At 34.4% G+C, this 15,698-nt stretch overlaps 2 protein-coding genes and 1 pseudogene across 8 annotated transcripts; 1 reads left to right on the top strand and 2 right to left on the bottom strand.

Annotated features, from left to right (window-relative positions):
• The first annotated feature begins 33 nt into the window (after positions 1 to 33).
• LOC111791722 lies at positions 34 to 2,571 on the top strand (annotated as a pseudogene).
• LOC111791892 (probable S-sulfocysteine synthase, chloroplastic) lies at positions 2,358 to 10,540 on the bottom strand. 6 transcript variants are annotated; one of them, XR_002814699.1, is made up of 14 exons: positions 10,310 to 10,540; positions 9,233 to 9,342; positions 8,102 to 8,159; positions 7,613 to 7,876; positions 7,294 to 7,431; positions 6,518 to 6,569; positions 6,345 to 6,394; positions 5,887 to 5,946; positions 5,414 to 5,494; positions 4,592 to 4,740; positions 4,446 to 4,505; positions 3,834 to 3,855; positions 3,339 to 3,372; positions 2,358 to 2,552 (listed from the first exon to the last, which is right to left on the bottom strand). XR_002814699.1 is itself a non-coding variant. In XM_023673394.1 (10 exons), the coding sequence occupies exons 1-10, from the start codon at positions 10,520 to 10,522 to the stop codon at positions 4,660 to 4,662; spliced, it is 1,107 nt and encodes a 368-aa protein (XP_023529162.1). In that variant the 5' UTR covers positions 10,523 to 10,540; the 3' UTR covers positions 4,589 to 4,659. The 6 variants fall into 6 exon arrangements, 1 of the variants encoding a protein (XP_023529162.1); XR_002814698.1 differs by lacking the exons at positions 2,358 to 2,552; positions 3,339 to 3,372; positions 3,834 to 3,855 and having other exon boundaries at positions 4,209 to 4,505; XM_023673394.1 differs by lacking the exons at positions 2,358 to 2,552; positions 3,339 to 3,372; positions 3,834 to 3,855; positions 4,446 to 4,505 and having other exon boundaries at positions 4,589 to 4,740.
• A 1,020-nt stretch (positions 10,541 to 11,560) lies between these two features.
• LOC111789969 (remorin 4.1-like) lies at positions 11,561 to 13,407 on the bottom strand. Of its 2 annotated transcripts, none has more exons than XM_023670712.1 (2): positions 12,649 to 13,402; positions 11,561 to 12,261 (listed from the first exon to the last, which is right to left on the bottom strand). In XM_023670712.1, the coding sequence occupies exons 1-2, from the start codon at positions 13,282 to 13,284 to the stop codon at positions 12,070 to 12,072; spliced, it is 828 nt and encodes a 275-aa protein (XP_023526480.1). In that variant the 5' UTR covers positions 13,285 to 13,402; the 3' UTR covers positions 11,561 to 12,069. The 2 variants fall into 2 exon arrangements, with proteins under 2 accessions (XP_023526480.1, XP_023526481.1); XM_023670713.1 differs by lacking the exon at positions 11,561 to 12,261 and adding an exon at positions 12,285 to 12,398 and having other exon boundaries at positions 12,649 to 13,407.
• Between the last annotated feature and the right edge of the window lie 2,291 nt (positions 13,408 to 15,698).

Below are 15,698 nucleotides of genomic sequence, written 5' to 3'. Positions count from 1 at the left end.
AAAAAAAAAAAAAAAAAAAAAAAAAAAAAAAAAAAAAAAAAAAAAAAAAAAAAAAAAAAAAAAAACAAGAACTTGCAGCCATAGCCATATCGAATTCAAAGAAAAGAAAACAAAGGTAAAAGGGTTGAGAAAGGCATGGGAAGGGTTCCTTGCTGTGATAAAGTGGGCATAAAGAAGGGGCCATGGACGCCGGAAGAAGATATCATTCTGGTCTCCTACATCCAAGAACACGGCCCCGGCAATTGGCGCTCCGTTCCCACTAACACAGGTATATGAAAATCCCTTTTGCTTATAATCCCTTCCCATTTCCTTGATCTTATTGTTCTTGAGATTTTTGTGNGCGCTCCGTTCCCACTAACACAGGTATATGAAAATCCCTTTTGTTTATTATCCCTTCCCATTTCCTTGATCTTATTGTTCTTGAGATTTTTGTTGTTGTTCTTAGGATTGTTGCGATGCAGCAAAAGTTGCAGGCTCCGGTGGACCAATTATCTCCGGCCGGGAATAAACAGAGGAAATTTCACTCCCCATGAGGAAGGAATGATCATTCATCTTCAAGCTTTATTGGGTAACAAGTAATGATCTTCTTATTGTTCTTTCTTCTTTTGATTTGCAGTTTCAATCATTTAATTGAAATCTGGGCTTTGAAATTCTCAGATGGGCGGCCATAGCTTCGTATCTTCCTCAGAGGACGGATAACAATATAAAGAATTATTGGAATACCCATTTGAAAAAGAAGCTTAAAAGATTACAGTCCGCCGCCGTTGATCTGCCGGAGCCGTCCGAGTCCGCCGGCGGTCAGTTTCAATCCCAGTGCTTGTCGCCGCCGCTCGCTGGAAACAGAGCATCCACCTACGCCTCGAGTGCCGAGAACATTTCGCGGCTTCTTCAAGGTTGGATGAGATCTTCACCGGAGGAATCTCGCCGGAGAATCGGCGGGGAGAATTCTTGCACCGCCGCGCAGGAACAGCCGAAGGAGGAATTGAACGGCGGCGAGTTGGTTTCCGGTGAAGAATTTGATTCGATTTTGTCGTTTGAGAATTGGAAGAATGTGAGGATAATGAGGAACATGTTGGAGAGAAGCAAAGATTTGAAAACGCCGGCGCTACGGCGGAAGCTGCGACGGCGCCGCCACTATCGTTTCTTGAAAAGTGGCTGTTTGAAGAAGGCGCCACCNTAAAAAAAAAAAAAAAAAAAAAAAAAAAACCAAAAAAAACCAAAAAAATTGTAGTTTTTATTTTTGTTTGTTTTCAATTGTAATAATCCAAAGAACAAGAAATTAATTACCCTTTTATCTCTTTCCGTGTGACAATAAATTTCACAACTTAATTTTTAATGACCTTACCCATCAAATATTAAATTAAAATTTAAATAATTNTTTCACAACTTAATTTTTAATGACCTTACCCATCAAATATTAAATTAAAATTTAAAAAATTAATTATTTCATTTAGATATATATATATATTAATAGTTTTAAATTATTATCATATTTTTAATTCAACAATATATAAAATAAAAATTCCAACATTCAATCTATGAAAAATATAATACATTATTAATTATGCTTAAATTTGACATTAAATGGTTATATATATATATATATATATTCTTTAATTTTTGGGCAGTAAAAATTCAATTAATTTAAACTAAAAATTTGAAATAAAATTAAGTGAAAAGTAGTATTGGGCAATTTGAAGTGTCATATCAAACTTTTTTTTTTTTTTTGGGTTGTCATGTCAATTTTTTATTCCAATTTAACAGGATAATTAATATTTAAGAATAAGATATATAAATAAATAAATTCGAATGGTCTCCTATCTTAATATCACTTTACGTGCAAAATTTTAATAGTGTATTAATATTAATATAATCGTACCGACATAAAATGCTCAAAAAATTGATAAGTCATGCATTGTTACATGACCCAAGACAACATGACAGTTACATAAGAAAAAATAACATGGGACGCATACAAATGCACGAGATCGTTGAAAAAATTAAAAAATAGTTTTTTTTTTTAATAATAAATTGAAAAATAAATAAATATAAAAGGAGGGACATTTATTAATTGTAATATTGATGAAATGGTGGGTGCTTTCACAATGAATGAATTGTTTTTTTTTTTTTAGAAGTTAATGTAATGAATGAGTAAACATCATGCCATTCAATTTTCTCAACTAAAAATGAGGTGTAAACATAAATGAACTTCTATTGCTAACCAAAAAACCATCAACTATGGCTTTGCCTAAATATAATGGTCCATACTATGCCTTTATTCACACTTCCATGCCACACCTTAACATTCAATCAATCAATTAAAGACCTATGGATCGATACAGACGACGACGATGAAGAATGGTTCAATTTCGATGTAGACGAGTTCAAGAATTACTATTGACATCGTAAACATTTAGACCTGTGAAATATTTAGTTTGTGTTGAAATGAAAAGGAATAGACAAACTATTTATAAGAGAGCTAACCAATCAACTATTGCAAGTAAAGTAACGCAAATTCGATGAAGTTCTTGAGATTTGTGTCTGTTTTGTCTCTGAACATAGAAACGATGATGGTCAGAATTCAAAAATTGCGAGAAAATAAGAACAATTATAAGAAAGTTGAAAATTAAATAGTTATCAAACGAGACCTTATCTATCCTATCAAAAAGAAAATTGTAGCAATAAAAAGATGAACTAAAACACTAGAACCAACTCCCACAAGAACTAAATGAAAGAAAACTAGGTAAAACACCTAGCGAATAATTTAAAAAATTGTTCATTAATCTTTTTAACTCTACCTACTCACTAATTACTACAGAATTACATCTAAATCTTAATTAATACGATGTTAAAGTAAATCCTTCCCACCTACTCATCGTCATTACGGCTCATCGACAATAAATTACTTTGATTACTAACTCTTTGTATATGTCCATTATAGTTGAATAATGTCCACTTTGGTCTCGAATTTAAACTCCTAATAATCCAATCCTAGAAGTTAGTACAAATTAACCTTATAATATGCAGTCATTAGGGAATAGTCGATAGTTAAAGACTACTAGAGTATTAAACATCTTTGAATTCAATAATTGCAAAGAGATCGAACTATCGATATTTAGAACAGTTATTGGTGTTTATACCCATTGAGATATACTCAATTGACAATTATATTGTCGATGAATTCTAACAAATATATATTTAATTCAAAAACCTAATATGGTTGAATAAATACCCATTGGTAGAATAATGTATAGTAACGTAGATATGAAAATAATACAAGAAAAAAATTGAATATAATCATTCAACAACAATTGAGGCTGAATATAAGGGCTACTTACCTCACAAGCAAACCGAAGTTTTCCTTGCATCAGCCTAAAATGAATATAAGAATATATAAAAATTACAATCTTAAAGATTGATGGGTCGATAAAGTAACCATTATGAATGGTATTTTGTATGATTATGTATGATTCAAATGATAATCTGTTAACTTTCCACCGATCTTTAGCCTGGATGAAAATCACATGATGTTATCTAAATTCGTCAATTTTGTAGTTAACTGGCAATAATTAATGTCTTTATAAGTGTATGATTCTATAAGAATTAAAATAGACATTTTAAAAGCAAAGGTAAGAATCAAATTGAAGTAAAAGAAAAGAATATTGAATGCCCAAAAATCAGAAGCTAGAATTGGAATCTCGCTTGGTTCTTTTCATTTGTTTCAGTTTGAAAAAGTCACTCATCTTGTATTCCAAAGGGAACAAATTTCAAGAGAGAAATGAAAGAAATAAAATTTAAGAAATGGAGAGAAGATTATGAATAGAACTGCATACCTTAACTAAATTTAGATGAAGACTGCAAATGTAAAAGAGTTAAGAAGTTAGGAACTTGAATCGCCCAAGAACAGCGAACTCAAACATGAAAAAGAATGTAAAAGAAGTGCAAATAAACTTGAATACAAACTCCTTAGGAAGTATGTCCAATGCAATGCAGCTTGAAACTACTATCTATTTGAAAGACTCATTTTCACACGGCTGAAAGCTATTGAAATTTATTAAAGAATATGAAATTGCTATGCTATCCTTCAAAGACCCCGAGGAAATTTAGGTAATAGTTATAGAACTTCTAACAAGGTCAGGGAGGAGCGTGGGGAGAGATTCATTAGCAAATGACACTTGACCTATGGGAGACATGCATAACATATTCAGTAAAGAATAATTGAAACTTTCTTAGAATATATAAAAATAGTTAGTGATGTTATGAGCGAGAACCTACAAAATAGCTCCATACTTAAAAAGTGCCTAACCTAGGGCGTACACTTCTTTTTGAGCTATGGATTGTTGTTGTCTTCTATTCTAGTTCATATTACACCGTTTCTCTTTGCATTTTAAGCCCTTATTCTGCCCTTTTTTACTTCTCAATCTTTTGGAATAACGGTTGTTTACCTAATATAGATGCAATTACGCTCGACTTTCTGATTCTTGTGCCTTGATAAATTGTTGTACCTGCAAAACAGAAAAGAGAGAGATGTTTCAGTAGGTGTACACATTGAAATCATATAGTTTGCAGTGAAAAAGCATCAGGAAGCTACATTATCGTTGTTGATTTATGAATGAATCGTCTTCAAAGTATAACAAACTTGGGCAACTCCTATCTCGTCTACATTCTCTGAACTTCTTCATAAATAGAACGAAAAAGCACCGAGGATATGTATCTCTCACCATAGCTTGGAAATATAACCTACACGCATGAATACAATCATAAGTAGAATTAAGATTTTGAAAAAAGATACTCAGTGTTCTTGCACTTTTGGAGGGTAACATTACATAGTCTTTTTCTTTTCTTTTAGATCATGTTTCTAGGGGTGGATTATATAAATTTGAAACAATTTCCCCACTACAAAAATGGAAACACAATACTTCCAACAAGCTAAAGCGGCATACATGGAAAAGACGACTAGCTACTAAATACAAGAAACAAGCCAAAAACCTTTGGCTAGAACTTAAAACCATTCACTAAAAGGAGGGTGCAAAGACTGAGAAGCTAGAGAATTGAAAGTTGTAAAGTTGATCATGGACAAGAACAGAATGTTTGTTGTAGAATAAGTGTGAAAAGAAAGAGAAAAGGCATGGAAAAGATGATAATAAGTTTTCTACAAAATTACATGATTTTTTAATGGAGAAACACTAGACAAAGTAGCCCCCTCACCCCCCTCTTCTTCACGGCTATTTGTTCTCCCAGTCTCAGAGAGATGTGCTACCCTTTTTTAAATAAAAATATGGAATATTGTAAAGAAATAGACTCGTTTTGTCTCTGCCTGTCAGAAGACTTATGTGTATGTTCTGGAATAGGGATCTTCACCAAGTAGACCCAGCACATGACTTTTCAAATGGAGAAAATGGAATGAACATACCACAATAAGGTTTCCAGCATTTTCAGGCCTCCTAGCCAGACTAATCGCTGCTACTGCAGCAGCTCCTGATGAAATGCCAACCTACCAAGAGGTGAAAATATGTTAATTACTAAAAGTCTAAAACAACACTCTTACTCGAGGGAGAAGAAACTATCAAATCTTAAGGAAAACTGTCGAAGAGGAGAAACCACCGTATCTCAAGGGAAATATGAAGGATTATCCTAAGGACAATAAAATATTTCTAACAAGTTTTTTATGGCGGAATAGATAGAAGTAGAACATGCATGGAAATTTTCCAACANTTAAGGAAAACTGTCGAAGAGGAGAAACCACCGTATCTCAAGGGAAATATGAAGGATTATCCCAAGGACAATAAAATATTTCTAACAAGTTTTTTATGGCGGAATAGATAGAAGTAGAACATGCATGGAAATTTTCCAACCAAAATAACACTTAAGAACATAAATAATTACCAGTAGGCCTTCCTCCAATGCTAACCTCCTAGCCATTTCTATAGCTTCAACATTGGTTACCTACAATTATCTCATTAGCAAGTTATTTACGAGTTGTTGATGATTGGTTGTAGCCATATAAATAAATAAACTGCAAGTTATAATATTGCAGGTGTAAATAAAGTTTCAAAATATTTCAAAATCTAAACCAAATAACATTATATATATTCACAAATAATGCTAGTATAAAAACCATGGGCTAACTACAATGAGCCACAACAAAGAAATGTAATACCAGATTATTTCGATGTCAAAAGAAAAAAAAAGGATGAGGGAATTCTACCACATGGAATATGATTGATATGTGTGTCATCTTAAATGTTCAATTCCATAGTAAACTAAAAGGATAAAAATTATAAACATAAAATGTGTATTCCACTATTGGCATATTACCCCTGCCTTCAAAAGGAAGTAATTACCTTGATCACTTCATCAAGCAACTTGACATCCAGAATAGGGGGTACATAACCTGCGCCAATCTTCAATAATGTTAATGCCTGAGAGATCAACAATTAAACCTTGACCCAAAAACTAGACATCATCCTTCCAAGTATATAGAAGATTAAAAAAAATAATAATAATATCAACTCACCGGCATTTTCTCCAGAGATTACACTTCTTTCTGCAGGTTCCACACCAACTATCTACGTTAATAAAACACTTAATCAGAACATTAAACACCATCTAAAGGAAGCAGCAAGCCAGAACATAATAAATGACTAATATACTAAAAACTTGGAAGATTCGAGAGGTAAACTACGAATTCAGCTCCTTTTTGGCTGAATTGGAATCTATTAAGTGAATAATATTGAAGATTCGAGAGATTGGAAGATTGATGCTTCGAGTACTTTTTCAACTAAAGCTCTCTCCCGGCTGCTCTCGCAATCTAGCCTTTTTGCAAAAAGTGGAATTCACGGAAACTTGGAAAACTAAAAGTACGAAGTTGTCTCTTTCTCCATCCAAGTATCATTTACTTTTCTCTTTACACTTTTTCTCATATAAATACTAATAGGGTATAAATCAAATAATTTAACGCATGAAAACTAGGTGACACAAACATTTGTGTTCCTTGAAATAATAAAACATTTGATGAGCTAATAATATATAATACTACTTTCGGATGATAACTTTGTACAATATGGATTGACATTTATATATTGGCAGTATTGCACATAATAATCCGTTCTCCGTCCAACTTTCATGGGAACTCGTAAATTTTTTGAGGAATTTGTTATAAAGCTAGTTGGCCACTTTGCTCATCCATTTTTTCCCTTCTTCATTGAAGGCATTACTGCATGTCTCCTAGTCTTTTGCCATTTTTTTCAATAAAGAATTTACCATGTAAAAAATAATTCTGATAGCCCAAACCTGAATCGTTTCTTTTCTCATATTTAGGTAACGACCAGTGCCTGTTATGGTACCACCAGTTCCAATTCCAGCAACAAGTATGTCAACACTACCCATGGTATCCTCCCATATCTCAGGTCCTGTGGTTTCAAAGTGGACCTGTAATTCATGAAGTAAAACTTAATAACAGGCTTTAACATTACATCATTGTCATCACTTACAACGCAATTATATAAAAAGGTGAAGATAATGAAGATTGCATAAAACTTAAGGAATACAGCGCCATTTAGGTTGCATAGAGTATGTGTTCACAACTTAATAAAGAGAAAATAGAAATAACCTTCGTGTTTGAAATGTTATCAAACTGCTGAAGCATGAAGGCATTGGGAGTACTAATTAGAATTTCTTCAGCTTTGGCTACAGCCCCTTGGAGGCCTTTCTCTGGGTCTGTCAAAACAATCTCTGCACCAAAAGCACGTAGTAGGATCCTCCTTTCCATATTTATGGAAGCAGGCATGGTAACTACAAGTTTGTACCCTTTTGTTGCAGCAACGAAAGCTATGCCAAGCCCCGTATTCCCCGTTGTTGGTTCAACTAGTATGGTCTACTCATTACAAGAACGAAACATCAAGGTCATGTATTTTATTTTTAGAAACAAAACAAATACCTCATAGAGAAATGAATTAGTATTAAAGATGGTTGGATAAAAAAACATCTCAAAATCCCAGGGGTCACATACTTAATGGCAGAAATAAGATATGCTCCAACTGAATATATTTGCGCCTTAATAATAAACATCAATACTTTTTTCCAAGTACAACTTACTTACCTTACCTGGAGAAATTGCACCACTCTCCTCGGCACTGGATATCATACTGAAACCAATCCTGAGAAGTCAATAGGTTAAAGACATAAACCGATCAGTAATGTATGTACATGTATATATCTCCTCTCACTCCTCGCACTGAGATGAAAAGAAATATGCTGAAAACGATACATAGTATAATCTCTAAATCTGTAGTACATCTCCAACACATTTTAAAGGTTGCTGATGTAGTCAAAATCCGAAGTCTAATTAACTTTGAAAAACATTTAGCATACGGTTGACTCGAGTGTAAACCTATAAAAAATTAGGCTGAAAGTAGAAAGTTAAACCGAGACTGCCTATACCACTCACAAGTACAATATGCCCTACAAAAAATAGCCCAAGTTTTGTAATTTTCTTCAAATCTGATATTTTGTTAGTAATTCACTTGCAGTTTGTTGATTAGTCCTCAATAAATAGAAGCTTTAAACTCCTCTCATTTTAGAGACTTTTCNTGAGAAGTCAATAGGTTAAAGACATAAACCGATCAGTAATGTACGTACATGTATATATCTCCTCTCACTCCTCGCACTGAGATGAAAAGAAATATACTGAAAACGATACATAGTATAATCTCTAAATCTGTAGTACATCTCCAACACATTTTAAAGGTTGCTGATGTAGTCAAAATCCAAAGTCTAATTAACTTTGAAAAACATTTAGTATACGGTTGACTCGAGTGTAAACCTATAAAAACTTAGGCTGAAAGTAGAAAGTTAAACCGAGACTGCCTATACCACTCACAAGTACAATATGCCCTACAAAAAATAGCCCCAAGTTTTGTAATTTTCTTCAAATCTGATACTTTGTTAGTAATGCACTTGCAGTTTGTTGATTAGTCCTCAATAAATAGAAGCTTTGAACTCTCATTTTAGAGACTTTTCGAATAACTTGAATCCCAATTAAGTTTTCTTGAAGGGCAGATAAGCTACAATAGTTGTCTGATATTTCATTAATAATCTTCCTACATACCACTCAGAACATAGCTGCCAACCAACACAGGATTCTACAGAAATGTGCTGTCATACGCAAGGATTCTAACAGTAGAATACAGTGGAGGAATAAACAACCCATCTTCACCAAGTAGAAGCTTACCTGTCTTTGACACTTCGGCATGGTTCCATTGATTCAAGTTTTGCAGCAACATTTGCCACGCAGCCTTCTGTTACTTTGTTGAGATATATCATGGGCGTTCTTCCAATCAACTAAATAAATTCAACAGAACCACTCAAATCAGTAATTATTTGAAAGGAAACTTTCTTTCCTTTTTAATCCAATAGTCATCTTAGTGAGTCAAATTTGACCTTAATTTTTTAATTATATAAAATTGAAGCTTAAACTTGAATAAATGATAAAATTAATTTCTCAAGCTCATAGACAACAGTTTCATTTTTAGTTTTCGATATTTGAAATTTATGCTTGTTTTTCCCAATTTTTTACCATAGTCTTCACATTTTTTGGGAAAAATTAATTTACTCTCAGTCTTTTTGACTTTTTTGTTGATTAGTTAGTACGTGGGTAACTTTCCAATTTAAAATTAATGTGATATTAATTTATCACTTGTTCAAATTTATAGTACAAATCGATGATAGTAAAAATTTACGATTAAAATTGGTTGATTGAGTCCAGTTAAAATTTAAAAAAATGAATTTCACCAATTTCAACTGATGGAAAACTTGAGTGTATAAACCATGACCATGCGACACTCATTGAGGGAACAGAATATCCAACAACGTTGCTCAAGAATTTGCACAACATATTCCAAGGAGTTCAAAATCTGCATTACTTTTCTTTTTCCTGTTTGAAATATTATTATAGATTTTTCACTAAATTCTCAACTGAAAAAACCTACTTCTAAGGGATTATACTCTTGAACGGATAACTTACACCACATTCACAGAACGCAATAGCAGAAAACCAGGAAATTGTTAAATAGAAGGAAACAATTATATAATCGATGTGAAATTATACTCGTCGATGCAAAGAATAAAATATAAAAAAGAGTACATATCTCGTTTCCATTTTGTAATTTCCTATTCAACCTTCAATCTAGCGATAACAGGCCCCAAAAATCCTCGTCGCTATCCCTTCCCGACGAACAACCAAGAAAACTACGCCATACTTGTCGTAATCCGACAAAATAAACAAGAGATAGAGAGAGCATTCAAGAACCTGGGTTACGTTATCGGCGATGTTGACGGAGTCGAGACCTTCCCATGTCGCGTTGACGGAGAAAGCTTTCGCGCGCACTGGTCTCTGTCTTACAGCAGAGAAGCTCCGAAGCATCACATTGGTTTGTGCGACCGAGTGACGCGTTGGGGAGAAAGCGAAGGGATAAGGACATGAGAGCGAAGGAGAAGGCGAGAGAGAGGAATAAACCGCCATAGCTAATGGCCGTTGCCGAGGGTTTTTGCGGGGTTTAAATATATAGTCCAATCAAGGATAAAATGTGGACATCAAGATTTAAATTTTAGTATACCTATGGTTAAAATATCCATATAAAGTCCAAGGTCGACATGTAGTTTCAACTCGAGGGAGTAAGAAGAGTGAGGCTATCTCGAGCATTCAACTAAAAGTCCTCACCTGTCCCATGAACATGTCCATTTAATCCGAGTAGGAAATTATATGAGTCTCCACCTACCCCGTGAACATGTCCATTTAATCTGCTCCGAGTAGGAAATTGGTGATGGAGAAGGTTTCCTTGTCCCCAACTGCCCCACGAACATGTCCATTTAATCTGCCCCAAGTAGGAAATCTGATAATGGAGAAGGCTTCATTGTCCCCACCTGTGAACATGTCCATTTAATCAGTCTCGGTAAGAAAGTCGGTAGTGGAGAAAGCTTCCTTGTCCCCACCTGCATCGTAAATATGTTGGTTGAGGGAAAATCGATTGTGTCGGAAAAGGTGAGGTTGCATGTACAAAGTATGGTGAAGGGTGATAAGGGTGGAGTCGAAGAGTAATCAATCAGCTCCGCATGTGGCATGTCCATTTAATAAGCCTCAGTAAGAAAGTCGGTAGTGGAGAAAGTTTCCTTGTCCCCACCTGCACCGTGAACATGTTGGTTGAGGGAAAATCGATTGTGTTGGAAAATGTGAGATTGTATGTACAGAGTATAGCGAAGGGTGATAAGGGTGGAGTCGAAGAGTAATCATTCGGCTCTGCATGTGGCAGTCATGGAAACTGCCCCTGCAACGTCAAAGCCAACAATGGTGGTGGGGAAGAATAAGAAAGGATTCAAAAGCCATTGAAAAGAAAGGATCAGGTTGTTAAATTGAAAGAGCTCTCTGATACCATGAGAATATTTGTTAATCCACCACATCTAAATAGCGTGAAACTTATCTATTTATAATAAAATAAATTACAAGAACATGTAAAGAGTAATAAATCGAAAGAATAATACATAAAAAGATATTTACCTCTAATAAAATATCAAACTATAATTTAATATTAAATATCTCTAATAGACATGAACTCAACCTACTATCCCTTCAAGAAGATGAACAGGTTGAAGGCACTCACTTGAGCATCGAAAGGTAGATATCTGCTACTCATGGCGCAAAATAAGCAGCCATGACAATCACTACTTAAGCCATATCTCTTTGAATTCATAAGTTTTCATATAGCTTCTAGTCAATACTAAATTGTTTAAGCATCGAAGCTACCATCAACAATAGTTCGTATCATTTGTACATAAGAGAGGACAAGATACAAAGTTTGTGTACCATCCACAATGGCGAACCAGGCTCCTTCTTGCCTTATATTTGATGAAATACTGAGCACCTCTGCTATTGCTTCTGTTCTTCACTTTCGGTAGGAGGCTGTTTCAAGTTGGTTTTGGCGTAAGAAATGGCTGTTGTAAGGAGATGGGCTTTGTCCATGTCCTTAATCAATTGCAGAAGCATTGGGATTATGGGAATGGAAAGGGAGGAATTTAGAAGAAGGAGCGCTTGGCTGGTGGCCTTCCAACTGCTCTCATCAAGTTTGATATCTCAATGAGTTTGGCCACTTTTGTTCCCCTCTTCGCCTCTGCTGATGCTCTTCTTTCCTCTGCTTTTCTGTGTGCTTTTGCTACTTCATTCTCCATTTTTTCTAATGCTTTTGCTCTCTTCTCTTCCAATTTTCTCTGCATAAATTCAAACTTTCACTTCAATCCAATCCATGCTATACACAAAGATGCAGATTTCTTTTCTGTTTTGTTACTCACCACAATGGAATGATCTCTAATTTCAGCTTGTTCATGTGTGAAGTTTCAAAATGAATCTAAATTTATATGGAATGATTAACAGAAAGAAGAAATTAGAATTGTTCTTTCTCAGATATTCAAAAGTTCATAGGAAAGTTTGGTTCAAAAGTGACTGAGATTTAAGAAGATTTGACATGTTTAATGCAAATAAGCGTTATAAATCGACTTTTTGACCAAACAGGAGAAGTAATATTCACAAACACGATACGAGGCATTTCTTCAAACAGGTTACATGCACAGAGAAAGCGCAATTTTCAATTCACGTACCTCGATCTTCTTCATCCATGAAGACGCCTTCTGAACCTGCTCCCTCTCCCATCCACTGATCACCGCATCTTCTCTCTTGAACCGATTGTTAATCTTCGCAATCTTCGCGTTCTGCCATGCACTTATCTTCGTCTCCACTTCCTCCTTCTTCACCATATGCAACGAAATCTCTCTAGTCGCTGCCGTACCGCTGCCGCCGCCGCCTCTCCTGTTCTCTTGTCTCGAGATCGCCAACGGCGCTAAGCGATCATCGAACGGATGTCCGTCTGGTACGATCGCTAACGGATTCATCTCCTCCTCTGGCGTATACTCTTCCTCTCTGATTCGGCTCAAGTTATTTGGAGCTTCGTTAATCGGTCGATCATGGCGATAATCATCGCCTATCTCCGCGCCTGCAATAACGAGAGCATTAAACTCTCGACTCATGGAGGTGAAATTCTCACTGGAGCCGCCTTCGCTGGCCATTGAAGTCGATCTCTGACTCGTCGTTTCCCAGGCCTCACCACGGCGGTTCCGATTAGCCGTCACCGGCGGTGGTTGCGGCGAGGTCAGAGCATGAATATCACGGATTTGATCGTCGTCGTTTCCGCCATGGCTGGCTCTGGAAGTTACCGCTGGTGCCTGATCGTTGAACATGGCGGAATTCGAAGAAACGCAGAGTGTTTCTATGAGTAATGGGAAGTTTAGTTGAATTTGTGAGTGAAGAAGAAACGGGAAAGACAGAAAAAGCTTTTTTTTTTTTTTAATATAAATTTTGGAAATTCATAATTAAAAAACTGCTAAATTATCAGCCACAAAATGTATACGTGGAAGACATTTCCAAATATATATATATTATTAAATTAAAGATTATATTATAAATTTATAAATATTTTGTTGATTAATTAAATTAAGATTAGGATTGGGATTTTGATGGGACAATTTTTTTATTTAAAAGATTATATTTTTGATATTCGATTGGCCCCGACTTTTACAAATTGCCCCCACTGACCCTAATCTTGGAGGTGAGTGCTAGCCGATGATTAATACCGAAGAAAGCACTTTATCAATTACCAATAAATGTCTCTATCGATTTGAATCTTGTTTTTGTTTATTTTACCATATGTTTTTTTAAGCTATTTCTCGTACGTACTCGTAGAAATCAAAATAATAAATGTTAAAACACCGTGTATCGTGCCGCTAGCTTCATAAACCCTAATCGTTAAAATTAGGTATTATAGGGGAGATTTCAAACTTATTCTTAAACTTTAATATGTAATAATTTAATTATTAGCCGCCACTATATACTCATTATCATGATATTTTAATATTTTTCTAATGAGTTGGCTAGCTACCAATTTTAAATTTTAAAAAAATCACTAAATATTTACTCGATTCCTATGATTATGACATTTTTGTCTCATAAGTATATAAACTTACAAATCTAAAATGTTGTCCACGTAATTTAGATGTGAACTAATTTAAAAGTATCGACTTTTTTTTTTTCTTTTGGTATATATTTTAATTATGTGAAAGATAAAAAGGGCGTCCTTCAAAATCATTACATTATCATCGCCCCACTCAATAATGAAATTGAATATAAAATAATGATGATTCTATGTAAAAATTAATATTATTTAAATATCGGTGTAACATTTTATAATAATCAAAACATACTTCTTCTTAGTCATCGAGTCGGGTAAATAAGGACTTCTTCTCTTCCCAGCGAAAAAGGTAGATGTTATTGAGGTTTTGGGCGAATCGTGTCGGGTCCTTCAATTGTCATAAAAATTATTTTGTACCTTATAAACTAGGTCAATCCGGCATAGCTCCACTGAATTGAACATACACCGCATCTGTGAATTAAAATCTTGTTGCGTCCCTTTGACAACATGTATGTCGTACGTTATCGCGTCGAACATATTATAAACTACGACGTTAGATTTTTAAATCTTATATGTGAATTAAAAAATAATAATAAATAATGTCATTCGAGAATTGCAAGATAGGATTTAATAATTTTGATAAATTTAGTATAAAATAAAAAATATTAGGACCAAAGTTTTTTTTATAAAATAATAATAATATATTTCGACTAAATCAGATATATTTTTTTCTTAATAATAACAAATCTCCCGATAAAGTGGAGCCCACCAATATTAAGCTAGTGCCAATAAACCACTTATAGCTCAACACGTGTCAAAGAAAATAGTGAAGTTTACAATAAAATACGTGGCAGCTAATGATAGGACATGGACTCCGAAGGAAAGTTCCAAGGGCTGATGTCAGATTACCACTAAGCGCCACGTGTACGGTGTCATAATTTTAGCATGGTTCCGTGAAGCATACGTTACACGTGGCTTGGACTTTATAATAAAATATTATCAATATATAAATATATATTTTTTTGGGGAGATAAAAAGTAAACGGGAAGACGACAAAAGTATGGTTTAATTTATAGACTTGGATATTTAGCCATTACATGGAGATAATTTCAACTTACCAATTAGAACACGACACGTGGTAAAATGCATGAACACGTGTCTCAATAGATAGAGATATTAGGTTTTTGATAATGACTTGGATTACTTTAAATATGATGAAAATAAAAAATATCGACTTGTTTGTATATTGATAATGACTTGGTTCATCCATGTGTCACACATTTACTCGAGCATCACATTCTCAGTAAGTACTCACACGTCGGTTCGTATCAGAGTCCTAGATCATAAACATTTTTGTAGACTAGCTTAGATATGCTAGTCCGGGCATCTTCTAAACACATCGTCTCGAACTTGAGCGTACAACCCGAACCAAGGACACTATCTCTTTAAAATTTACAATTATACACTTTTGTCATCCCAATTTGCGAACTATACAAAGAGGCCTTTTATGTACCAAACTTTATGGTAATTAATTTNAAAAAAAAAACCCTAAATTAGCATAAGAAACTATTTCTTCTCGTTCTTAATCTTTGTTAATCATTTAAAATGTTCTTTGGAACTCGATACTTATTTCGAGACCTCGTTTGATAATCATTTTGGTTTTAGAAGAATATTGAAGTAAACGAA

Source organism: Cucurbita pepo, chromosome LG03, assembly GCF_002806865.2.
Source record: "Cucurbita pepo subsp. pepo cultivar mu-cu-16 chromosome LG03, ASM280686v2, whole genome shotgun sequence".
Classification (NCBI taxonomy): domain Eukaryota; kingdom Viridiplantae; phylum Streptophyta; class Magnoliopsida; order Cucurbitales; family Cucurbitaceae; genus Cucurbita; species Cucurbita pepo.
Note: the sequence above shows the minus strand (reverse complement) of the source record. Positions and strands in the feature narration are given on the sequence as shown.

Excerpts from the sequence above, each read along its gene's own strand:
- LOC111791892 (XM_023673394.1), bottom strand. The coding sequence starts at position 10,522 with ATGGCGGTTTATTCCTCTCTCTCGCCTTCTCCTTCGCTCTCATGTCCT. Across the intron at positions 5,495-5,886 it reads CATTGGAGGAAGGCCTACTG|GTTGGCATTTCATCAGGAGC; the intron begins GTAATTATTTAT and ends ACCTCTTGGTAG. Across the intron at positions 4,741-5,413 it reads ATGCTGGAAACCTTATTGTG|GTTATATTTCCAAGCTATGG; the intron begins GTATGTTCATTC and ends TCATGCGTGTAG.
- LOC111789969 (XM_023670712.1), bottom strand. The coding sequence starts at position 13,284 with ATGTTCAACGATCAGGCACCAGCGGTAACTTCCAGAGCCAGCCATGGC. Across the intron at positions 12,262-12,648 it reads CATGGATGAAGAAGATCGAG|AGAAAATTGGAAGAGAAGAG; the intron begins GTACGTGAATTG and ends GAATTTATGCAG.